At 43.3% G+C, this 24,210-nt stretch overlaps 6 protein-coding genes across 7 annotated transcripts; 3 read left to right on the forward strand and 3 right to left on the reverse strand.

The window, feature by feature from the left end:
* The first annotated feature begins 3 nt into the window (after positions 1–3).
* On the forward strand, positions 4–1,480 carry LOC139769463 (uncharacterized). The gene is made up of 3 exons (XM_071700558.1): positions 4–725; positions 830–1,007; positions 1,079–1,480. Exons 1-3 carry the CDS (start codon positions 469–471, stop codon positions 1,109–1,111), a joined length of 468 nt encoding a protein of 155 aa, XP_071556659.1. The 5' UTR covers positions 4–468; the 3' UTR covers positions 1,112–1,480.
* On the reverse strand, positions 1,168–5,099 carry LOC139769459 (kinesin-like protein KIF18A). Its single transcript, XM_071700554.1, has 3 exons — positions 4,827–5,099; positions 2,166–4,696; positions 1,168–1,936 (listed from the first exon to the last, which is right to left on the reverse strand). Exons 1-3 carry the CDS (start codon positions 4,848–4,850, stop codon positions 1,897–1,899), a joined length of 2,595 nt encoding a protein of 864 aa, XP_071556655.1. The 5' UTR covers positions 4,851–5,099; the 3' UTR covers positions 1,168–1,896.
* Positions 5,100–5,941: 842 nt separating this feature from the next.
* Positions 5,942–8,430, forward strand: Pdp (pyruvate dehydrogenase [acetyl-transferring]-phosphatase 1-like protein, mitochondrial). Its single transcript, XM_071700560.1, has 4 exons — positions 5,942–6,541; positions 6,620–6,761; positions 7,089–7,565; positions 7,644–8,430. The coding sequence occupies exons 1-4, from the start codon at positions 6,410–6,412 to the stop codon at positions 8,324–8,326; spliced, it is 1,434 nt and encodes a 477-aa protein (XP_071556661.1). The 5' UTR covers positions 5,942–6,409; the 3' UTR covers positions 8,327–8,430.
* On the reverse strand, positions 8,369–11,805 carry Vps4 (vacuolar protein sorting 4). Its single transcript, XM_071700561.1, has 7 exons — positions 11,648–11,805; positions 11,162–11,242; positions 10,970–11,081; positions 10,243–10,619; positions 9,889–10,156; positions 9,348–9,790; positions 8,369–9,256 (listed from the first exon to the last, which is right to left on the reverse strand). Exons 2-7 carry the CDS (start codon positions 11,180–11,182, stop codon positions 9,155–9,157), a joined length of 1,323 nt encoding a protein of 440 aa, XP_071556662.1. The 5' UTR covers positions 11,183–11,242; positions 11,648–11,805; the 3' UTR covers positions 8,369–9,154.
* Positions 11,806–11,993: 188 nt separating this feature from the next.
* Ubc7 (ubiquitin conjugating enzyme 7) lies at positions 11,994–13,766 on the forward strand. 2 transcript variants are annotated; one of them, XM_071700563.1, is made up of 4 exons: positions 11,994–12,296; positions 12,397–12,478; positions 12,671–12,789; positions 12,925–13,766. In XM_071700563.1, the coding sequence occupies exons 1-4, from the start codon at positions 12,242–12,244 to the stop codon at positions 13,182–13,184; spliced, it is 516 nt and encodes a 171-aa protein (XP_071556664.1). In that variant the 5' UTR covers positions 11,994–12,241; the 3' UTR covers positions 13,185–13,766. The 2 variants fall into 2 exon arrangements, with proteins under 2 accessions (XP_071556664.1, XP_071556665.1); XM_071700564.1 differs by lacking the exon at positions 11,994–12,296 and having other exon boundaries at positions 12,400–12,541.
* Positions 13,767–14,762: 996 nt separating this feature from the next.
* Positions 14,763–23,762, reverse strand: LOC139769467 (uncharacterized). The gene is given in 6 exon segments (XM_071700559.1): positions 14,763–20,845; positions 20,934–21,102; positions 21,194–21,851; positions 22,126–23,399; positions 23,581–23,727; positions 23,730–23,762. Coding segments are annotated over 6 exon segments (2,679 nt in total). The 3' UTR covers positions 14,763–20,447.
* Positions 23,763–24,210: the final 448 nt, after the last annotated feature.

Genomic DNA, 24,210 nt, shown 5'->3' on the forward strand with positions numbered 1-24,210 from the left:
GCGTCACGAGCTGCGATTTAATCGTTTTTAATCGGCGTTATCTATTTTCCCCGTGATTTCCGTAAGCGGTGCCCTACTTGAAAGCTCAATTTGCCGTGTACAATTTTACGCTCGTTACCTGTCACGACTAACATGCCAATATAGCGAGATTATGCTGTTCGTAACAGTATTCGAATTTATACAATTTGAATAAAATGGTGACAATTGGAGCGTACGAAGAGTCAACTGGAAACGCTCGTTATCGTCTCCTCTTTTTGGTATATATATTCGTCGAGCATGTCGAGTCGCCTTAACTTCGCGATGTAAGGTAAAAGTTTCAACGACGAAATATCGCGCAACATTAACGATCAGTAACTTTTGGATCAGCGCATTTCAACGATAGCTCTTAAAATGCGCTGAGGATCTCTCTTCTGTGTACCGCAACGCGCCCCCGATATAAAAAGTTCGAATAGCCGGTCAAATATAAAAATGTTGAAGATTACGTTGCTCCTCGGTGTGTTCGACATTGTTCGATGCGAGATGCAGACAACGAGACTGGAAAGGACCATAAGCGAAGCGCCGTCTTGCAGTAATCCGCCCATGTGTTACTTACCGGATACGTACAAGAAGGAGCCGAGGAGTATATCATTTCCATTTTACCCGAATTTTCCGAATGTACACAAGCAACAGATTCAACGCAGTTACTACGGTGGATTCGGCACCACGTTACCAGCTTATTATCACCAGTAAGTATTTTTTTTTTTTTTTGTTTAAATAATCGTATCAGATCCTCTTGCCTTTCCTACCGTTGCAATATTCGTCGATAGTGATGAATGACGTAACATTTCAGCGCTTTTGATCCCATCACCGTGCTGGCGTCACTGGCGTTTTTGGCATTTCTACTGCAATCATTCGCCACGCTTTTTGAACGTTCGAGATCAATGCTGCCGACGATAGTTAGCGGCCGGCAATCGGACTTGAGAGTGCCGGAGATCCCGAAACACGTGTCGTACGCCTTGCAGGAATACGTGAGTATTCCAAAGTTGAATGATAGCTGAGTGACAAACAACAAGAGTATAATGAACGTGGTGCTTTCCAGGAAAATCTCAATGAGGACTTGGAGAAAAAATAATCACTCGACTTTTTACGTGCATTAGAACAATGTTGTTTTGCAATCTACGAGCGATCTCTAGGAAAATTTCCGTAAATAATTTATTCTCTCCTTAAGGATACATACAATTAGTCGACATTCCCCACAGCAGAACACTTGTTGTCAGTACATATAAAATCTAACAATTCAACTTTTGTATTAATTTTTACTTATGTGACGTAAATCTTTAAACATAAGTTTAGTACATTTTGGAGCATTTTAAGAATATAAATGCACTCTCTCTCTCTCTCTTTCTTTTTCTTTGGCAACGGAGATTACACGGAGTTTTGCATAAATTAAATTATTAAATAATGTAATTTCCGAAGACAATAATAAACTGAAGTTTACGCACGACTGTTGAGCGCACTTTGTCCGTACCGTTTCGTCAGTCTTGAATAAATCCTTTAAAAAGATATTACATCGTACAAAAATACACGATATAGCTAGCAATTTTGAAATTTGTCATTTTCATTTTCTAAACATACACAGAGAAAGAGAGAAATATTGCTTGCACAATTACATGTATATATATATATATATCTTTTCTTGCATTAAGCTAAAAAAAACATACATAGATAACATAAAAAGGAGTTATTTTATTAGAATCCTTGACTTTACCTCTTTAAGCACGTATAGTCAATATTTATTATATTTAAAATCTTGTATCTATTAAAAAAATCTTGTCAAAAGTCTTATTACTTAACGCAATGTTCGTAAGGCCACCATCTCTTCAATCTTGCGTCCAGGTACCAAATTTTTGTCTAATATTACCATGGAACTCTAGTAGACGGTGGAGCTGTATTGGGTCTATAATAGAAAAAGGGAATGATATGTACGGATATAATACAGATAAATCCTTAATATTAGGCCTGTTCGTTTTAGCTGAACTTCTTGCACGGTTGATTTTTCCTCTTTTCACGTTGGAAAGAAAAAGAGAAAAGATCAACTGTGCAAGAAGTTCAGCTAAAATAAACAGGCCTATTCTCATAAAGATGTCGAAAAGAATTTGGACCATGCTAAATATTCTGTTACTTACTTTTTTCCAATCGTTGACTTTTGATACGGATGGGTCGTCATTAGTCCGCGCCTCTCTTTATTACGTATCGCCTTAAGCGCCACGTCCGTTTTCTCGTTGATATTGTTGTGCCGGGAGAGAGACGAAAAATTAGACGACGTATCGCTCTTCAATCTATTTAGAATGGCGATACTCTTTGCACTCATTTGTATAGGCCTCTGTTTGTTCTCCTTATCCACTCGACCAGTATTCTGTACAACAGTCTTGTTATTCGTTCCTAGTCTCTTCGTCTGCTTGGAAGGTGTGCTGCTGTGCTCGCTGTTCTTGTCAGATAATACACGTTTCCTGATTACGTTCTTCGTAGCACTTGTTTCCCGTTGAGTCCCTGGCGCAGATTCGTCCATCAGCGCGGGTTTACTCTCGCAACTACTGCTTTCGTCGGCTATGTCGGAGATATTGGTGTCGATATTTTCATTCGCGCTGAAGGTGGAGTTCAAGATGTTCATGTTGCAAACATTGTGCTCTTCGTCGTCCATCTCCGGTATCGCTGCGGCGACTGCTGGCATCGAATTATTCAACGGATCGATCCCGGCCGTGCTCAGACACGTAAACATGTTGAAATCGTCCGCTTTGCTCGTCTCATCCGAATCGGACCATTTGATATTTCGAAAACCCTCGAGCAACTTTATCAGCTCTTTGAACTCCAGCTGCATCTTATCGGTCATCGTGCCGTAGCCCTTCACCATGTTGTAGTAATTCTGCAACGTGCTGCTCATATTTTTCGTTATGGTGTTAATCGACTGCCTCTCGCACTGCATGAGACTGCTGAGCTTCTTCATATGCTGTTGCATAACGGGAATCCAGCATCTCTCGATCTTGGAGATTTCCAGAGACAGTTTGCTCTGCAGATTCTCGTCGAGCGGCTTAGCTTTCGCTTCCTGTATCTCCGTCTCGACCGAGCACAATTCCTGCCACGTCTCTTGCATCTGCGCTTTAAGTGACTCTCTCTGCCGTTGGAAGTAATGTAGAGATTTGTTGATGCGCGACTTTCCGCTGGCGTTTTGTTCCTCGAGCGACAGGGCGTCGCTGGCTGCTGTTAGATTGTGCAGCCTCTCGTCCGCATCCCTCTTGTAGAGTATCCTACACGCTAAAATCTTATCGGAGCTCTCCAGAGCCAGCATCCTTTCTATCAAATCCTTCTTCTTCTCGTGCAATTTTATCATCTTGTTGTACGTCTCCAGCATGACGACATTCGGCTTGCTCTCGACCGGTTGCACCGTTCCATTCTCAAAAGCTGCCAATTTCGACTTCAAAATATCTATCTCCTTCTTCTGTTCCTCCACTATCTTGATATAGCCAGCGACGTGCATCTCGCAGGACACGTTCTTCTTGGCGTACGATTTGATCTTCTTCGCCCGATTCGCGTATCTCAAAGTATTATACGTATCTTCGTAGGTGAGGCTGGAAGGAGCGATATTGGCTATCATGACAGTATGACAGTTACCACCGAGCGAATCTTTCAGTAGCCTCGTAAGTTTGGAGTCCCTATATGGAATGTGTTTTATACCGTCTGCTAGATTATTTATGCAGTTGCCAAGGGCCAATAAGGATTTGTTGATGTTAGCGCCTTCCTTAAACCTAACACCTTTGCATCCAGTAGCCGAGGCTCTTTCCGATCCCGCCAAGTCAATCATAGACAGCTTGACTCGCTGCACCTGGCTGTCCAGCTTGTTGATTATCTTGATGTACACTTGAAAAACTGCATGGCTCCTGCTGCTCTCCTTGTTCGCGTCCGTCGGATGCTGAGTGCGATTCTTGTTACCCTCCGCCAACAGCGACAGCAATTCGTCCGCATTCTGAATAGCGATCGGTTCTAAACCGGCGACCACGACTCCGCATCTGCCGTCCTCTCTCAGATGCAACTGGCCAGACTTGTGCAACAAGTCCTGCACATTCTCGTTGTATATCTCCAGATAGGACACGCCCAAGTTGAATTCGCGATGCTTGCTCTGATTCTCGATCTCGGAGAACAGCTCCGCCACGGTTCGGTACGTGATACCGGGGTCCTCTCTGTTTCCCAGCATGGTGTGAGTCTTGCCGGCGCCAGTGGCGCCGTAGGCGAACACCGAGCAATTGTAGCCGTCCAGAAGGCTGCTGATTACGCTCTTGGTGCTACCCTCGAACACGTCGGTGTTGGCGGACGTCGAGTCGAAGACCCTGTCAAAGATAAACTGCAGCTGCTTGTTCTGCTTCTTCAGCATGTCCCTACCCTTCTGCGCCACATTGTGGAAGAAGAAGGGCGTCGCCTGTTCCTTCGGGTCGAATATCAGCATCTTGTCGTCCACCACCTCGATGATCGTCCTGCTGTTGTCCTGCAGCTCCCGCTCGTTGGGCGGGCGTACCCGCACGATCACCTTGATCGATATCTCGGAGGTCTCCTCGCTCTTCATCGTGGAGCCGCTCGTGCTCGGCTTGACCGTACCGCCGGGCGACAACCGCCTCTTGATCGCCGCTCTCTTGGCTTTGCTCGGCGAGAACGCCTTGCCCAGATCCTTCTTGTTGAAAACCATCGTTAGTAGATCTACGATCGCTACGAGTTTTTACCTGTTTTTCCGCGAGCCTCACAGCGTCATAGCTTCTAGAGCGCAAGTTTCAGAGAGCAAAGGAACACACGTCACTTACGTTGTTCTCACATCGTTCCGACATCGCCCCGTCGTCTCGCCGCTGCCACGGAGACCTTTTTATTCTGGCGTTTTCGTCTGTCCCCCGTTGAGTCGCTGTTTCAACTCGTGCGCGGAACTCGTGGGGGGGGCAAACTCCTGATCCTTTTTAGATCGCGAAAGCGGAGGAGACGAGGAGAACCGTGTCAAAATCGACGCGAACCAGCGAACGCTCGTCACCGCAACGATGCACGCGGAGGGAGAGCCGTTTGGCGTTACGTTGAGTTTTGAATTTTAAACGCCCGACGATCGAGTGCAGTCGCGCCAATTGTGCGACGTTAAATGCTAGGGAAATTTGACGGTCGGAGTCTCTCAGGCACGATTTCCAACGCGCCGTCGCGATATGGAAAGAGATTTGTTCGTGTTGCTTGAAATTCTCAAAAATTCCTGGGGGTCGATTGTGTATCTTGAAATGAGGTGAAAATTACAAAAGTGAGGAAATTCACTAGTGTATCTACGATTTCATTTGTCGAAATCTAGTAAAATCTGTTCACTTTTGTAATTTTCACCTCGTTTCAAGATACACAATCGACCCCCTGCACTTAAAACGATATTAAATAGTAGGCGTTGGAGAAAGGCCTAATTTTCAAATTTTGAAAAAAGAATTGTTAATAAGCGCGTTCAGCAGACCAAGCTGCTGAGTAACAGTCGAACGTGATTGGCTCTTACTTTTAGAACCAACCAATCAACGCAGAGTGTTGATAAGACGAACTCAACAGTTGTGTCTGCTGAACGCGGCCAATTATGTGCTTTGTGGTTGAGTATTTTGATTACTTTTCGGCCCGAAAGATACTCAGCCAATCAAATTGCAGCTTTTACGAAAAAGCGGCAATTTGATTGGCTATCCAAATACAAATGGCAGATCAACAAGCAAGAGGAGAAGTTAAGTTTAAATGTCATCACCTGATTGACTACATAGTTAAAAATAGAAGAATTAAGAATAAAAACGTCCTACTGCATATTTTTTTTTTTAATTAATAAAATTTACCTATTGTCTAGCTTTTTTAAAAATACTTTTTCTTTCTTTCTCGCAACTGTTGGCAACCGCAACACTAGGCAACGACCGCCGCGGGGGTCGAGGTTCGCGGCGCGCATGGGTCATGTGATGTTTTGTATGTCCATTCTCGTATGATAAACGCCGAAGGTCTCGCACGTGTTTACTACTTTACTGCTGATTTTGCGCACGCTGCCATCACATATCGTAAAGCGTGCCAACAAACACAAGAAGAAGATATATCGTAAAGCGGCAGCTTAATGTCGCATACGTCCAAGCTAACATTTTATCTTACGAGTCTTTAGTGGTCTTTAGGCACGTCGATTAACCCCGGAGGAGAGAGAATCGTCTCTGTATTACGTAAATCGCAATATATTAGGGGTGCAGAGTCCTTGCACGATATCAAATTCAAGAAACGCGCTGCTACCCGCGTTTACTTTGCGTATCTAACCTATAAGAGGTCGAAAATGTGCTGGAAAAGTGGAGGAGAGGAGGAATATTAGCACGAGGAACGGGTGACCGGAAGCGCGGCGACCTATTCCAGGGATAGGATGGTCTTGCAAAAGATCAGCTATGACTTCGTCAAAGGTTTCCGACATGTGCACGCCAGGACGAGCGAGTCCTGTGGCAACAAGTGCTTCCAACGATTGTATATGGCACTACCGCGGCTCACGCCGCAGGAGGTACATTTAAATCAACGTTTATTCGATCTCTTGCTCCACCTATACATCGTGTGTACCATCGTAGTTGTCTGGTTATAGGTAACAAGTGTCTTGCAAGCCAACGAGTACACCAAAGAGTTTTCTGGATCGGGTTCCGTGAAATATTACGACTCTAATCAATTGGCGTCTAATAATCCTATAGAAGATACGAGATCTGAGGCTCAATGTTTGTTAACTAAAGGTACAGAAGCGAAACTAATAGCTAATCTTTGAAATCATTGGCTTTAACGGCCGCTCAGCCATTAAAGTGAAAGATAATACTAATTATACAGATGTGATTTGGATATCAGGCATTGACATTCACAGGATTTCTTGCTTTTATGCCTCAAACGCATCGTAGGCCAGCATTCATAGTCAGATCTTGTATATAAGGATTGTCTCAAGTCCATCAGATACTTTGTAGCTAATGAAATTAGTCGTACAGCATCTGAAGATAAAATTGAGACTATCTTAAATATAAGATTTGGATAGTCTTCAATTATGTTTCTAATTTTTTATTTATTTGTAGGTATGTTAATGGGTGTTTTTGATGGCCACGGTGGTGGTGCCTGCGCACAAGTGGTGTCGAAAAGACTGTTTCATTATATATCTGCATCCCTGTTACCGCCAAAATTGCTGGAGCAATACTTGAATTCTGTCGGCACTGACAGAAGTTTGAACTTGCTCGAAACCTTCAACGATAAGGTAGAATTTGTAGCCGAGATCAGAGATCTTTATCAAACGAGCTTCTTAAGTTTCGTGAGAGACTTGGTGCATTCAGATACCAGGAAGGAATTTCAAATGGAAAAGGCCTTGGAAAGTGCATTTCTCAGACTAGATAACGATTTATCGACCGAGGCTTTGTTGCAATTAAGTAAGAAAGATGCTGCGAGAACTCTCGCTGTCGCAATGTCGGGTACGGTAGCCGCTGTGGCGCATATAGACGGCCCTCATCTTCACGTCGCCGGCGTTGGCGACTGTAGGGTCGTCTTGGGAGTGCTCTCAGGTTCGTCGTTGTTTCGTCATATTATTTTTTATCCGATATTAAAAAGATAAACGTACTGATGAGCCCTGTTTCGTTTAGAAAGCGATGGATGGTCGGCGAAGATGATGTCGGTAGAGCACAACGCGGATAACCGTGCGGAAGTGGGGAGGATCTTGTCGGAGCATCCACCGAACGAGAGATCGACTGTGATTAAAATGGAAAGACTGCTCGGGCAATTGGCGCCGCTTCGCTCACTAGGTGATTTCCGCTACAAGTGGAGTAAAAATGTTATGAAGAGGGTCGTGGTGCCGTTCCTCGGCGAGACGGCGATTCCAGCGAATTATCACACGCCGCCCTATCTAACGGCCAATCCGGAGGTCAGATACCATAGGCTGACGCCGAGGGACAAATTTCTCATATTAGCCAGCGACGGACTGTGGGACCTGATTTCACCGTTGCAAGCTGTGCGCCTGGTAGGCGAGCACATGAGCGGCAAGGTCACGCTCAACCCACTGAGATTACCTCGTAAAAATATGAAATTGTCGGACATAAATGAGATGTTGCTGCAACGCAAGGAGGGCCTGAAGAAGAAGCCCCTCGACGGCAACGCGGCGACGCACTTGCTGAGGAACGCTCTAGGCGGCACGGAATACGGGATAGACCATGCCAAATTGTCGCAATTGTTGACCCTGCCGAGCGAAGTCGTGCGGATATTCCGCGACGACATCACCATAACGGTCGTCTACATGGATTCGGAATTTCTAAGACATTGCCCTCCGTAAATGCTGTCGCAATATCTCCACCTATTTTTCAATACTGGTGTATATCAGTATACAGCTTGTTATTTATTTAGTTAACAATAAAAACAATTTACATGAAAACAGTACTCTGAATATCTATAATATGTTATGTAGTATGTATGTAGTATGTTACATAACCCTTGTTACTCCGTCGATTTCGGTTAGCGTATTCTGTTTAAATTTTAAATTGGCTGACAGCGCGACTCGTTTTCGACTCCGTGAACGATCCCGCGTTAAGCCCACTCGAATCGAGACAATCGGATAACAGAATACGCAAGAGTGTTTAAAACTATAGTCAAAGGTGATTAGGAAGTAACTATATAAAATCTATGATTTACAATTAATTTGTTAGGTACTTATCACTTAGCGATTATATATAGCGACGCATTAAACACAAAGTTTGCCATATACCTCGTAAATGTATCACCAACACTTTTCCTACTTTGCACTTTATGATAAAAAATTATCTACCTCTTGTCTGACTGCCTGATAAAAGTCGAAGAATTTTTTATCTCAAAATATATGGTTTATTTTATAAGTTATATATCATTTTTGCTAAGTAAATAAGCGATAAGCTTACGATACCGGATTGCATTCGCTGTTGCGCTTAAGGAAAAAAAAAAGAAAGAAAGTAGAGATCTAAATAAGGAGACGAGGGACAAAAGCTCGTTTCCGAGAGAGAATATAACGTATTTATACAGATATTATCAAGCGTGTTATCGTAAGAGGAATAAGGCAAGCATGTATAACTAAAAATATTTGTTGAATTATAAATCCATTAACTTAATTGCGAGAGATTTCAAGAGCCTCTCAACCCTCTTGACCGAAATCTTCCTTAAATTTCTCTAACTTTGCCAAATCTTCTTCATTCACTGTAGGACGGGTCGTTGCTAGCGATTTCATCATGTCTTTCTATAATGTGTAATAATATATATATCAGATATTAAAGTATATCCTTCTTGTATACAAGAAGAGAAGTAGGAGGGACATCTGTGAACCTTACCATGGTAACTGGTGGCTCGAACAATTTTTCACCATCGACTTCCATCCAATTCATTTCTATGGCAGCCGGATCGCCAGGGGAGCACGGGGTAAGTAAATCGTCGACGATAACGGAAGGATCCCTCGGCAACGGTCCTTTAACGCGCTTAAAGTGTGTAGCCATTTGCACTTGTCGGATCGGCTGCATCAGGGCATCCCGTACAATAATGCTTATATCGGCTCCCGAATAACCGTCGGTAGAAGCCGCCAATATCTTAAAGTCTTCCTCCGTCAAACAATGTGCTGTAGTGCCCAAGTGGAGCTTGAACATAGCGGCGCGCGCCTGTTTTTCGGGCAACGGAATGTAAATTCTCTTTTCGAATCTTCGTCTGATCGCAGAATCCAAGACCCAAGGTATGTTGGTGGCCCCCAGCACGAGTATATTCTCATTATGGGTCCCTACACCTGTTGTACATATGTAAAAGCATTAGTCCAACTGGATTCGTGATCGCTCTGGCAAAAGCCAGAGCGCGAGATAGATATTTAACAATTCAAAAACGTACCTTGCATTTGAACTAGAAATTCTGTTTTTATCCTCCTCGCGGACTCTGACTCGTTGTCGGAACGCGACGAACAGAGCGAGTCTATTTCATCGATAAATATTATGCTACGTTCCTTTTGTCGCGCTAATTCGAACAGATTTTTCACAAGCTTCTCCGACTCTCCTAACCACTTGCTTACTAGATCCGACGATGACGCGGCGAAGAAGGTAGCTTGATTAGCTTCCGTCGCTACTGCTTTTGCTAAATATGATTTACCAGTTCCTGGTGGCTAAACGGCGAATTAAAAATATGAGAATATATTTCATTGCCAAAAATGTACATAGTCAAAAATTTGCCGTACTACAAATTACTTACTCCGAATAACAGAATACCTTTCCAAGGTATGCGTCTCCCGGTAAAGAGATAAGGAAAGTGCATGGGTAGAATAACAGCTTCCTTCAAAGCCTCTATGGCTCCATCGAGACCAATCACATCGCTCCAGTGAACATTTGTGTTTTCATTCATTATAATGCCTTCTAATTTACTCTGCAGCTTCTTCTTTTCAGGGTCGCTGTCGGTGTCACTGTCACCACTGTCGCTCTTCTTATCCTCGCTCTTGGCATTATCTGCTCCAGCCTTGACTGGCTTTTTCTTGTTCTTCTTCAAGTACTCCTTTAATTTTTCTGCTCTCTCTAAATACTGCATACATTTCGCTCGTATGCTCTCCTTCACCTTGTCTCCCTGTGTCTCGTCTGAAATCCATCGTCAAGCTAATTATGCTAATTTAAAATACAATGGAATAAGTTGGAAAAATATATGTATATATATATATATATATATATATATATATATATGTATATACACAGAAACTAATATAAGGCTGTCAAAGATCTAAGCTTGGATCATATGGCTCTTGATTCTAATACAATTCGTATATAATTTGTTTCGTTAAGCAAGCAATAAATTATTTCCGTTAAGTTCGCGATACTACAATGTTTAACTTAATCTTGAAAGGCTCAAATGATTAAATGCTTTGTGTCCGGTTGTTGTACGTTTAATGTTCACTTAATACTAAATATTAAAAGCTCTTTACTGGACGTACATTTGATAGCGTGCAGAAAGTATTCGACGCCATGCTCGTACAATCTGAGGGCCTCCTCGTAGTTCTTATTACGATCCTCCTCCGTGGCCTTTGTCACAAGATCTATGGCCTTCTGCAAAATCATCGATTGCTCAGTAATTCTGTTGCCCGTCTCACTTCCAAATACAAACGCATTGTTGTCAAACGGCTTACCTGCAGTATCGCCGAAGCCATGCTCAGCTCCTTAAGATGTTGTTGAGAAGTCGGGTGCACAACACAGGCCTGTCAAAGTCGCTGAAACGATTCGTCAATTAATAACCTTCAAAGTCGAAAACGTCAGACCGTCACTTATCGATGATATCACGACTGGCTACTCCGGTGTCGTCGTAACCACGGTCGTACAAACGTCGTTAACCATCACCGACGCGATTCTCGAGGAGGCATCGACGTCATCGCGACGGATATCTCTCGGTTCGATCGAGCGCGCAGCTTTGTCGAACTTTGGCGAACGCGAAATGAACGTTCTCGCCGCGGTGTTGATATACCGTCGAATTGCCTTTTCTCTCTCTCGTTTCGCCTCGTCCTTTCACGTTTCCGTAATTACGCGAGACCGAGACCGCGGAGAACCGTTCGCGACGACGCCGGAAATAACGTCGCGTAATTATCGTACGGACGTTTCGCGGAACATACGATACATACGAGTTCTTCCTGGAACAATGTTGTCACTGTAAAAATTCAGGATGCCCTTAAACAAGTCCGTAAACTCGCCGTCATTTTGATTTTAGCCTTTCGGACGTTCCGCGGAGTGCTGTTTTCTCTGGAAATCGATGCCGTTTAACCTCGCCTCGTCATTGGCCGTGCAGCGTAGGCGTTTCAGGTTCGGTCGGCGCGGAACGAACGGACGAATGGGAGCGCGAGACTGCCGCGGCTGCTGCCAAATCTCGTTTCTCGCGAAAATCCCTAGAGCGGCGGCACGCGGGAGCGGCGTTTCGGAACGCGGCTTCGCGGCGTCACGTGGCAGGCGCGCGGTGGGGAGAGCGGCGCATGCGCGGCGCAACTGTGGGTTTTAGGTTAGGAGAAAACAGCTGATTCAGATCTACACGGTGGAGTGGAGTTGAATTGTGGAGAAAAGGTCGTTCTCAGGGTCATCGAATTGATTCCGACGATCCTGGCCGCCGCGGCCGCTCTCCGGGTTCAGCCTTGAGGGGGGTGGGACCTCGCGGCGGGGGAAGCCGCCCGTCGACCTGGACGTCTCGCGAGTCGCAACGACTCTGACGCTGACGGATCACCCGCATGATCAGAACGATGGCTGGTTCGGCGCTCAGACGACTGATGGCAGAGTACAAACGTGAGAATCGTGACTTTCTGATCTTCCGCGCCGTTGATCGCGGCGAGGAAGATTTTTGCTCCGCGGAGTCAGTAATGCCCGCACTATGACGATCTTGCAGAGCTAACCTTGAACCCGCCGGAAGGCATCATCGCCGGCCCGATTAACGAGGAGAACTTCTTCGAATGGGAGGCCCTCATCACGTAGGTCTTCCCTCGTTCTTTCCTTTCCAGGAAACTTCCACTGTCGACTTCTCTGCCCACGTCGTACATAGTTTTCTTATCTTACTGTTCTTCGCGCATTGATTAGTTAAACATTCATATTTAATGCTGAATAAACAGCGCTTATGTAGGCTCTCTCACAAATTTTTCAATATTATTTGGTGGAATTTTTAGCGGGCCAGAGGGGACGTGCTTTGAAGGTGGCATATTTCCAGCGAAGTTAATTTTCCCTCCGGATTATCCATTGAGCCCTCCGAAGATGCAGTTCACCTGCGAGATGTTTCATCCCAACAGTAAGATATCGCTATTATCAAGCATATGAGATAAGATGTATTTCGGTTATCAAAAATTATTAGTTGTGTAGCAACATTGAGATTTCTGTCGATTACTTTGTCAATTGAAATCGCATCTTTTCTCCTTTCGTCTAGTCTACGCAGATGGAAGAGTCTGCATAAGCATACTGCACGCGCCTGGTGACGATCCGATGGGTTACGAAAGCAGCGCGGAAAGGTGGAGCCCGGTGCAGAGCGTGGAGAAGATACTGTTGAGCGTAGTAAGTATGCTGGCCGAGCCAAACGACGAGAGCGGCGCGAATGTGGATGCCGCCAAGATGTGGAGGGAAGATCGCAAGGAATTCGAGAGGATAGCGCAAAAGCTAGTGAGAAAGACCTTGGGTATTCCACCTTAAAATAGAATCCGTCTGCTAAAAAGGGAAAAGGGGGAACGATGGTTACTGTTACTTTTATCAGTCAACGGCATTCCTGTAGGAAAACAATAAATTTTTTATCTGTGCAGCAAACAAATCCCTTGTGCGCGAATATAATTCTTGTTCCACCGATTACTCGCACGAAAAAATATTATTATTTTTATTTTGTAAATTTTATCCTTTACAAAGGGACGAAACTTTGATCCTGGACGATACGAGAATTCGGGGTGTTGTTAATCTCAAAAAATGTTTATTTTCAACATTGCAGTACAAACATGGGTAATCAAATACATACGCGATTATCTCATACGCTTACATATACCATGTCACTGTGACAAACCGATAACGAAGGACAGGATTCGTTTCTTGTGTTCGGGTGCGTGATTGACGTTAAGTATATATATTAGTTATTTAAAATTATCAACTGATCCCACAAATTACCCTACGGCGATGTTAAAGTAATTATCACATTCGCATATGGTGTTACATTATTCGCATGTAAATGTATATCGGCGAAAACGCATTATCAACTAATGTGTCTTAATAAAATGTGTTTTAATTTAATATTCGGAGGAGCTGGAATACAGATTAAATAAATATATTTGTAATATTTTACAAAGGTGTGTGTGCGTAATGAAAAACGAGCAGAGTAGTGGTTCTTTCACTGAAAGATCGATTTTAGAAGACTCGCAAAACATTGTCGGAACAAAACGGCGATAAACTGAATTGCTCTCGCGCAGTCAGTTATCTTACTTCTTTTTCTTTTTTTACATTTTACGGAATCGCGGGAGTGCCGGATCGAGAGATCCGTCGGCACTCGATCCTGTGATAGAAATCCCGGAACGTGTATTGCCGCATCGTATTTACAAAATTAAGAAGTCCGCAGCAGATTGATTATCGTGCACATTCCCGCTCTGATAACAATCGAACTTGGTGACAAAGACGCGCCAGGGTGTCCCGCTTAAAGCGTCCCAGTCCGAGCAACCGAACGATTTATTTGAGAAAATTTTCGTTTAATTCTACAGACAATTGGATCAAAATCCTTTTGAATCGAAATCTTTTCCCGAAAGAATTCTGTAGCATTTTTTTTTTCTTTTGCATCATTAGTGTCTCTTCGCAGATATGGCTCCGAGTTGCTTTACGCAAAACACCCTGTAATTAGACTAGAAGAAATAAATTAGTACACACCTCGTCGCGTATACAGTAGATGATCTTTGCGATCGAATTGCCAGGTATGATTTCAAGGATCAGCCAAGTCCATGCTTCGAAACCGTCAGCTCTTTATCGAGCATATTTATTAATTCACTCCATTAAGCTTTATCGATGCCCAGCCATGTCTAGATAACATGAATAAACACCGAAAAGAATATGTGGCCAATTTGGCAAGGCTCGAAATATCCAAAGAAAATTCAAAGATCGGATTCTCATTACTTTCATTCAATGTTTTAAAAAGTGAACCTGTTTGTTCCTCACATTCAGACCTTTGCAATTTGTTCCTTCTCGCTCTCTCCCCCTTTTTTTTTTGCTTGGATTAAAACATCAGTAAGAATAAATACAAGATTTCGCACGTGAATTGGTATTTTATTAATAAACAATACTGAAGTCCAACTGAAAAATGCAGTATTTGTGACTAGCATTCGGCAATTATAATGTAAATAATAAGGTTTTAATATACCTGTTTCGTACAGCCGAAGTACAACATCTTGTACGTCTCTCTTTTTTTTTTAACCCTAGGACACTATCTGTGTATACGTCTCTGAGACACGTATGTTTCTATTGGTCTTTTCTGATCCCTGAAGATTTCAACTTTTGAAAACGTTCCGAAAGTCACGATTTCCTAAAATTTTAAAGCTACGGCAACATTTTAATTAGGTAAGAAAGTTAAGTCAACGAGTAAATTTTCGCGTGTTCTTTTTCTCATTTTCGGAGAATACATGCCTCGGAGAAGCATACGATTATAAACAACTATGGGAAAGAAAAGTTAGCTTTCTAGGGTTAATCCTCGGTTGTCACATCTCTTTTTTCGAACACGTTTGTCAATTTGATCTCAACCAAATTTTCAAGCAGCTGCTGTTCGAAAACTAACAACTTAAGTGGATCGCAAAAAATTCTAGAATTAAGTTTAAACATTGTAGAACATATTCTCATTATAAAAAATTAACTTTGAGTGGCATCATGTTCAAAAAAATCCTTTAAAAAGGTAAGTTCTGGAAAAAATCCTAACTTTCATTTTTTTCAATGTTTTTTGCTCAAAATTTTGCACAGTACTCTTAAGATGTTACTTAAAAAATGGGGTCACTTTGACCCCGTGTGACAACCGAGGGTTAATCTTAATTCTTTGATCCCTTTTCTTACATATAAATCCCTAAATAATTTCTGTGCCAAATTTCGCGAATACGTGTCCGTCCTAGAAACACAAATTCACAAAATAATCGCGCAAAGGTCTTAGCGCACGCGAATAAAATTACGTATTTAACACCGAACGAAAATACACAGATGTTGTACTCTGGGTACAGCTGCATACTTTGGCATACGAGAGAGGATTGCATTTTACATTCTGTGCCAAGCGATGGTAACGCCGATCGATGTTCGAATCTCTATCGGGAATCTCGATCGGGCCTCCGAAATGAAAATCCGCCACATTTTTTTTTCACAACCAGGATCGGAAGCTTCATTTCACATGCAAGGTATCACGCCGATAACGCGCTTTAAAAGGATTCATTGCTCGAGCCAGTCGGAAAATCGAGAGCAAAGTACGCAACAGTGCCGGGACAGGTCTGTATATGAACGCTCGATTCGTTTTAAACGTTTGCTGCGCGTTTCGCTGTGACGCGAGACGGATCTAACATCGTGTGGCCGTCCGTTTATCAGTAATATCACATTTTGCTAGAAGAAGTGTACATTCAAAAGCAATCGCTCCTTACGGCGCCGCGCGTGCTCGCGCGCGCGACGACGACGAAAATGTTACAAATATACAAAAACGTTTGACACATACACTTCCCGTCGCCTAATCACGCAATCGACAATCGGACAGACGGAGACTTGAGCTACCTTTTTTAACGAGCCTCCCTCGGCCTGTGAACGTGCCGTATTTTTTTTTTTTTTTTTTTTTTCGCTAAACTCGAGTTTCGTTATTTCGCTCTTAGAATCACGATCGATTAATTTAGAAAATGTCACGCTTCCGTATTGCGCTTGGCAATACGCCCGATTTATTATATTTAGCTACGACACGCCGCAGCCTTGGAAGCCGCTTCCGCTTGGCGCAGAACGCTACGTTTCTCTTACAATTAATTCTTAGAGCCGGTTGCATCAACTGTAGCTAACGAAAGCGTCGATTAATATTATACAATAATTAATTATCCGCAATAATTAAATAAACTTTCATTCTCTCTGTTATCTACAATATTACTGGCTAGGACTATGATTTACAAGAGAGTTAATCAATCAAGGTACAACTAAATCTCAGAGGCGATTGCACTAACGTTAGCGCTATAATCGGGAATTTTAACGTGAATTAATTTAAACCGATTTAAATTAAATTAACTCGATTAATTAAGTTGACTTAGATTGAAACAAGACTAATTGAAACTTAATTAAATCGAATTTAATTTAAATCAATTCAGGTCAACTAAGTTAACTAAACTTAAAATTAATATAAGTTAACAGGCAGTTAATAAAAAATTTGTCTCTTAATTCTCTACTACCTAGGATTATCATCTGCCGTCGCGTCAATTAATTAAGCCTGTTAATGCAACTGACCCTTAAAACAATAATCTTATTAAATAAGACGCTCACGCTCCCTTACAACTAGAATTTCCTTGTAGTTGAAATCACACGCCTGTCGTGTGTTTATGTGTATTTCTGTGTTGTGTATGTGTGTGTGTGTGTGTATGATGTGTGCAACTTATGCCGATTTAAATACGCTCGTTATAAAACCTTACTAGTTCTGCTCTATATACGTATACCTCCCTCTGTGACTGTGAGGTATTGTGGTACCATTATTAACTATACGCACATGCCTTACAAACCCCACGCAGGACTCGCACAGTCCCCCTGGACGATCTCGTTAATATTAATAGTAATCGTATTGCAAAATCTACCTTGGTGGATTACTGGGTACAAAATTTGTCCGTGTATGCATGTCTGTTTGCGCGTGTGTGTGTATATATATATATGTGTTATTTGTGTGCGCGTACTGTGTCCTGCGAATTTATCAAAGCGCAAAAAACGGAGTTTCAAGCGACACACTTCCTAGACAAACGTAATTCACGTTTCACTTGTACCTCGAGGTAACAAATCAGTCAACGAACCACTCCTCGATATCGATGAACGTTGAAAGAATGAGAAAGGGGGATCTATGGTATCAACGGATGTATCTTCACGATTTTCGCCTACAAATTGCAATAGGAAGTTCTCCTTCGGAAGATCTATAGCAATACTAATGCCACGTTGTTAAGCTCTAGGGAACATTGAAATATGAAAATTGGTCGGAATGAGTATCTACTTCGAGAAAGCTTGCAGAGAAAGTTTGTGTCACTTTTTTTTATATAAATTTTCGAAAGTGTAATTAATAAGTTCGTAAAATAAAATCGTATGTACAATCGAAATTAAAAGGATATAATGTAAAGATATAGATGGAACTGCGGTATCATTTAGAATCCGATCAATTTCGATGAACGTTATTGCACTGACGCTGCTTTGTCAAACGTGTTTGAGCAGAAAAATAAACGCGCGATCATTCTAATCGCGCACGAAAATGAAGAATATAAATTCCGCATAGCACCAGTCACTAATGTTTCACACTACTTGCCTTTCTATCAACTAAATGTTAATTAGTTTTAAATTGGTTACTTAAACGAACGAGAAATCATGCAACATTCGAATTGCGCATTGCGACTTTAGCTACCCTTTATATATTGCCGGAATTTCCCTTGATTATATATACTTGTAAGAGTTTTTTTTACAATCGAGATAACTTTCAATGGTTTCGCGTAATCGATTCGTAAAAGAAAAATGCAACAATTTCCGCAAAATGTGATTCGCATTACATTCCCATGCTTTCAGCTTGTCGATTTGATCTTCTAGCAATCTAAATCAACTAAATCGACAAAGCTCCGAATTATAAGAATATTCTATCTACTATCGAGTTTAACAGGAAGCACGGCTGCAACGAATAAACGCTAAATATAATCTTCAACGAAATACCAATGTCAATTTGCATAAATCTCAACAGAAAATGGCAAGTATGGCACGCAAAAAGTTTCCATCCGACCACTGCGTGTGTGTCTCTCTCTCTCTCCCTCCCTCCCCTCAATATATACGCGTTTGTGTATATTTATATATGTACTTATACGTGTATAAATGGATATTTTGTGCGTGGTTTATGTCACATGTAATCTTGCCATTCGTTATAGTCGATAAGAAGGAACTGAACTGGAAAGAGACTATACAGAATTTGTTTACGCTCAGCTCGGGTCGCGCGTCTCCTCTTTTTCTCTTTGCCTCTAAAGTTGTACTGCATAAATTAACAACAGAGATGTGATCGTCAAGTAATATTTGATAAGGGATCAAGAAATGATTTCGTCGCGAATCTCTTCTCAGTTAACCGCTCCAGTTAATGACTGTATGTCCGCAAACAGTTTTACATTTAGCTGCGATGCAAGCTGCACAGAATCGCGTTTATTTTCTCGAGGAAAGAAACCTATGTTATCTCAAAAAGTCTCGTGTCAGCGTAATACATGCATAGATTGTTACGATGTGCAATATCGCGACTTCTGTTGAAACAGAATGAAATCGATTCCTTTCCCTCGACAATCAAATCAGGTAACTTGAGACGACCATAACTTGCAGCTCTAGATATATGGTGCACACGGAAATTTCTCTATATATTCATCTACTTTCAAGTTTAATCACAATACTCACTTTACGAATCGATACGCCGTAAATCGTCGAAGTCAAAATCACAAGCGCAAAATCATTAACCGTACGTCACATCGTCGACGATAACAAAAATCCAATTAAGTCACGAATTAAACTCCGGCATGTGAACGAAAATTTAATTCGATCGTCAAATTTCCGCACATTAACGGATAATTCAATTTAAGCTACTAATTAAATTCTTTTAAACAACAAAGATAGATTATATATTGCCAGTGACGATTAATCAACAGATTCATTAAATCGACTTAACTGGCGACAAATATAAATCATCGTTCTGACAATTCGACCATGGGTTTGTCCTTCTAAAATTGATGTAATTTTGAAACATATATATATATATATATATATATATAATCGAATGTTCCGACTGACTCATCAACGCCAGCCCAAACCCCTAAACCTAGAAACATGAAATTCGAGGAGTATATTCCTCCCATGGCGTAAGCACTCACTAAGAAGGGATTTTTAGAAATTCGACCCCTAAGGGGGTGAAAAGGGGTAAAATGTGTTTTCACGACTTTCTCAATATCTCTTGGGCCCGATGAGATATCGACTTGGTTTTTGCTTACAAAGGTTACCCATACAAGTGCTTAAAAACATAATCAAGATTTTGTCCTAATCAACCCCTAAAGGGGCAAATCTAAATTCGGAGGTGAATTATAGAATCTTTTGCATACCGTAGCGAAGCACGGGTGTATCAAGCTAGTATATAAAAGCTTCAAAATTACATAAATTTTAAAAGGACCAAAAAACCCATGATCGAAATGTCTCGACGATTAATCAGACCAAAACCAATGGTCAAATTGTCAGGACGATGATTTATATTTGTCGCCAGTTAAGTCGATTTAATGAATCTGTTGGTAAATTCCTTTATCCAGAACTTAATTTAGTAGCAAATGTTGAATTTTTGCATGTTAATGTTAACATGTATTTAATTAAGCTAAGAAATTGAGTTCTTATTCACTGACATGAACTCAATCAAGTAAAGATACATTTTTACATGTAAACAACAAAATTAATTGAAGTTACGAAATTAATTTCTGCGCGCCAGCAACATAACATTTTAATGCAGCTACAGATGAAATCCCGTATTATCTCCAACCGGAATTTAATTCAGCGACCTTTTAAATTTTTGCATCGTCGACTGAGTCTGAATCAAACGGCGATGTAAATTTTTACATGTTGCGAATAGTTAATTAAACCGTGAATTAAATTTGCGTTAACGCCGCGGGCGACGCTCGGCGCAAGTGTCTCTTTGCACAGAGAGCGGAGCGGAGGAAGAGGGAAAAGTCATACGGCTATACCTCACGAGAGACCCTGCGGCGTGAAACAGATCTTCTCCAGTTCGCCAGTCGACGAGCTGACCGGCGATTCGGCCCGGTCGTCCTGTTCGGCCGCCAGCTGCTCGCTGTAATAATGGGGCGTGCTGAGATAGTCGATGAGCCGCCGGGGTAACGGTAAGGTCGGGATCAAGTCCCTGCGCACCATCTTCAGGATGACGAACCTGCACGTGTGCTGCAGGCTCTGTACCTGTTTGAAGCGCGACACCGGGTGAAGCAGCTGTACCCGCATCGGGCCCAAAACCGGCCGACGGTGCAGGAAGAAGAGATAGCGACCGCTGCGCGAGTGCTCGACCGCGTTCTCGATAAAGTCAACGATAGTGTGCGACTTGAACTTCGTGCAGCTGCCGAAGCTAAAATTACCTGCGTGCCGAAAGAAATGCATTTAAAGCGTACAGTTTCGTTTGAAGCGTTTCGTTGAGAATCTTGTACACGGTGCGATAGAACTTACCCTGATCGTGTTCTATCCTTACGTGTCGCACACAACTGTTGAGCCTGAATGACAAGGAAAAAATGTAATGATCGTCACTGCTGTCCCGCACAATGAACGAGCCGTCCGGTTCGTTGGATAGTATCTTCTCCGCCGCTTCGCCGGATATAGGTCCCCAATACCATCCGTACTGTTTCAGAAAATGAAATTGTATCACAGATACTCTTTGTAACTCTTTCCCGTATCAAAAATCGATGAAAAGAACAATAAAATTTACATACATCCTTCACTTTCTCGATACTAGCTGCAAAATCCATACTCGTGTCCTCCGCGGCGTCTTCTTCTGGTCGCACGACAGGCGGCGGAACTTGCTGCTGTACCGAGCTCGGTGACTCGCACTTGGGCGCCATTGCCGTAAGGGCCTCCTCCGCCTGCTCTACACCTACTTGACTATTACTCTTGGGCAGAGGTGGCAGAGCGCGCTTGAAGAACGGCAGTTTCTGCGCGGACGGCTCTACCTCAGACGGAGCGGTGTTGTTGTTATTCGTGTGCTGATCGGAGTCAACACCCTCCTCCTCCTCGACAATCTCTCCCTGCACGATGCTGTTCCGTTTCTCCACAAAGTGGTCCGGGGAACCCAGTCGTCGAAATCGGAAGATATTACAGAGCGTCTGCTTGAGATTCAGCGAGAAATTACGCTGACTCTTCTTCATCTTCTCCCGCTCGGACTCGCTCTTCTCTTTGTGCGACTCGTCGCGCGCTTTCTTGTGCCTGATGCCGACAAACGCGTTCCTCTTGTGCTTCTTTACATTATTAGAGTTATTGTTGTTATGATTGTTATTATTATTGTTGTGGTGATGGATCATCAGGCCGTTACTAGTGCTCTTGTTGGACACCGGCGTGTCCGTGGACGAGTCCGTGTGCGCGTTACTGTTATACCTATTATTAGACAGCATAAGATATTATTAGATTATTATTACAGCCAATTTGACAGTAGCCAAGAACATTTTTGATATCTCTTTCATTTGATATCTAAAGATACTATCTCTCTTGATATCTAAAGAGATTGTTTTCTTCTATTTACCTTCGATATGTAAACTTGATATATAAAAGGTAAATAAAAGAGAACAATCTGGAATATAAAAGCTCATTACTTCTGAAAAAAAGACGTTCTTTCGCCGCCTATCTTATCGATAAAAGTTATCACACTTACCTATTATTATTATTATTTACACTGAGGGTCTTAGGCGTCGCGGCGAGATGCACCGGCGTGTGGCCCAGCAAAGGAGCCTTGTCCCGTTTGATCTTATTCTCGCTGGAATCGCTAGAGCTCGAGTACAACGTCTGTAGATACTGTCGCACCTCGTGCAGGGTCATGTGGATCGGCTCGCCGATGTTATGTGCATGTCCGTTCGACGCTCTGACAACGTGACGACCGGAAGTACCCGGCACGCTGTGTCGTTTACCGCCACCACTAGCACTACCACTACCGCCGCCGGCGCCGGCGCCGGCACCACCGCCGTTGCCACCGCCGTTGCCACCGCCGCTAATACCACCATTACCGCTGCCGCCACCGACACCAGGATTGCCCTCGTTACAGCACACATCGGCCAGCAAACGCTGCGACTTAATGACATGCGTGATGGCACGGGATTTGCCGCAATAATGACGGGCCTGCTGGATGTGCGCTTCCAACTCGCTCTGCGAACTCGCAGAAACGTTCCGCCGTCTCTTGCGATGATGCCGGTGCCGTTTAGGCCGCTGTGGCGTTCGCAGATCGTGTAGCGGCCGCACCACGTCGATTGGCACTGTGTAAATGTCTGAATCAAAGGGTACGTTGTACATGTCGCTAATCTCACTTGTGGTCAACACATCGTGCGACATCGCGGATGTAATGAAGCTGCTGTCGTCAGCCTTGTGGCCGAGCCCGGTAGTGTTGATGGAATTGTGCGAGCTGGACAGTCGCGAGGAGGCCAGCGAGCAGCGCGAGTTCGGCCGGTTCAGCGTATTGTACGGAGTAATGGTGATAGTGGCAGCGCCCTGGCACACCGGTGGCGTCATTAGATCCCACATGCGTTTAGGATTGGTCTGCTGGGACCGGGTCACCACCGAAACCGGAGTCGTAACTAGCGCGATCCTCCCTTCCGGCCAGGAGATGCGGCAAGAGATCGCTAGCCCCTCCTCCATCATCGACTGCACCAGGTTCTCGGCGTAGTCGTCGATCCAGCGCGGCGTACGGCGTCTCATCAATCGCGCGTAGTTCAGAATCGGCACCGATGAGGACTCCGAGTCTGGCGGCGACGGACTGTCCTGAAATTCCGGCGGCGGCTTGATCGCCACGTCGACCACCTCGACCTCCAACTTGCCGTCCGCGTCACCCCAGCCCGGGCCCTTCTTCAGGGTGTTGAAATTCTCGCCGCACATGCCGTCCGAATAATCGAAAGAATCTTGCGATAGAGACTTGCTCTCTATGTCGCTCTCCTGCATCTGAAAGAGATTTCATTTCAGAGATTAGGTGTACATTGGTGGACAACGATTTGTTAAGGTAAGGGGGGGAAATAGAAGTACAATGGCGCCTCTAGGCCTCTATGTTCCCCCCTTACCTCAGGAAACGAATTGTTGTACGTGCATCGAATCTTTAATTGAAGGTCAAAGGAAATCGCCCTACCTCCATCGCAAGATGTGCCCTAACGGAATCGCTGGATATCGAACCCCCCAGGCCACTGCTACCAAGATCACTGAGAGGCCCAGCGCTTAGCGAACATGATGGCGGGGAGTCCATCTCAGATTCCGTTTGCCTCAGCTGTGCACTGGAAAGTCTACAGTAGCCAGAACTTTTGATATTTCCATGACACCCCCTAAAATTTAATAGGACTGTTAGTGTCTTTTTCTCTTTTTAAATACCTCTGTAGGTAATCAATGCTGCAGATTGTCTAACCTGAGAAAAAGTATTACAGGCAATGTACGACTGCCTCACAAACTCCATATTCGTACGTTCGCTTGTACTTTGCGCATGGTCCATTATGAGTGAGAAACTGCAATGATAAGTTCCAGAGCGACGCAGTTGACAATGCTGAAACAATAACATGATAGCACAATCTGAGTTCCATGTAGGGCAACGTAAGCAGGAAGGATGAGTCACGGTATCATTAAAATGACAACAACTACAGATATGAGTCACAAAGATCAATTCTGCTATTCGTTTCATCCACGATCAAGGACACTCTGGATCTCGAGGCTGATCCATTCAAGAATTACTGAGATACTCGCGCGTAGACGGGTCTTCCGAAAAAGGGGA

Source organism: Temnothorax nylanderi, unplaced genomic scaffold (genome assembly GCF_030848795.1).
Source record: "Temnothorax nylanderi isolate EJ_2023f unplaced genomic scaffold, tnyl_v1.0 TNYL_tig0022_pilon, whole genome shotgun sequence".
Classification (NCBI taxonomy): Eukaryota; Metazoa; Arthropoda; class Insecta; order Hymenoptera; family Formicidae; genus Temnothorax; species Temnothorax nylanderi.

Coding starts and splice junctions, on each gene's coding strand:
- Pdp (XM_071700560.1), top strand. CDS start 6,410: ATGGTCTTGCAAAAGATCAGCTATGACTTCGTCAAAGGTTTCCGACAT. Junction 6,542..6,619: donor CGCGGCTCACGCCGCAGGAG/GTACATTTAAAT, acceptor GTCTGGTTATAG/GTAACAAGTGTCTTGCAAGC. Junction 6,762..7,088: donor TCAATGTTTGTTAACTAAAG/GTACAGAAGCGA, acceptor ATTTATTTGTAG/GTATGTTAATGGGTGTTTTT.
- Vps4 (XM_071700561.1), bottom strand. CDS start 11,182: ATGGCTTCGGCGATACTGCAG. Junction 10,157..10,242: donor AAGGTATTCTGTTATTCGGA/GTAAGTAATTTG, acceptor TTCGCCGTTTAG/CCACCAGGAACTGGTAAATC. Junction 9,257..9,347: donor TCGAGCCACCAGTTACCATG/GTAAGGTTCACA, acceptor TACACATTATAG/AAAGACATGATGAAATCGCT.
- LOC139769459 (XM_071700554.1), bottom strand. CDS start 4,850: ATGTCGGAACGATGTGAGAACAAC. Junction 4,697..4,826: donor CGGAACGATGTGAGAACAAC/GTAAGTGACGTG, acceptor TTCAACAAGAAG/GATCTGGGCAAGGCGTTCTC. Junction 1,937..2,165: donor AAGTCAACGATTGGAAAAAA/GTAAGTAACAGA, acceptor TTTCTATTATAG/ACCCAATACAGCTCCACCGT.
- Ubc7 (XM_071700563.1), top strand. CDS start 12,242: ATGATCAGAACGATGGCTGGTTCGGCGCTCAGACGACTGATGGCAGAG. Junction 12,297..12,396: donor ACTGATGGCAGAGTACAAAC/GTGAGAATCGTG, acceptor ACGATCTTGCAG/AGCTAACCTTGAACCCGCCG. Junction 12,790..12,924: donor CGAGATGTTTCATCCCAACA/GTAAGATATCGC, acceptor CCTTTCGTCTAG/TCTACGCAGATGGAAGAGTC.
- LOC139769463 (XM_071700558.1), top strand. CDS start 469: ATGTTGAAGATTACGTTGCTCCTCGGTGTGTTCGACATTGTTCGATGC. Junction 726..829: donor TTACCAGCTTATTATCACCA/GTAAGTATTTTT, acceptor GTAACATTTCAG/CGCTTTTGATCCCATCACCG. Junction 1,008..1,078: donor CGTACGCCTTGCAGGAATAC/GTGAGTATTCCA, acceptor GGTGCTTTCCAG/GAAAATCTCAATGAGGACTT.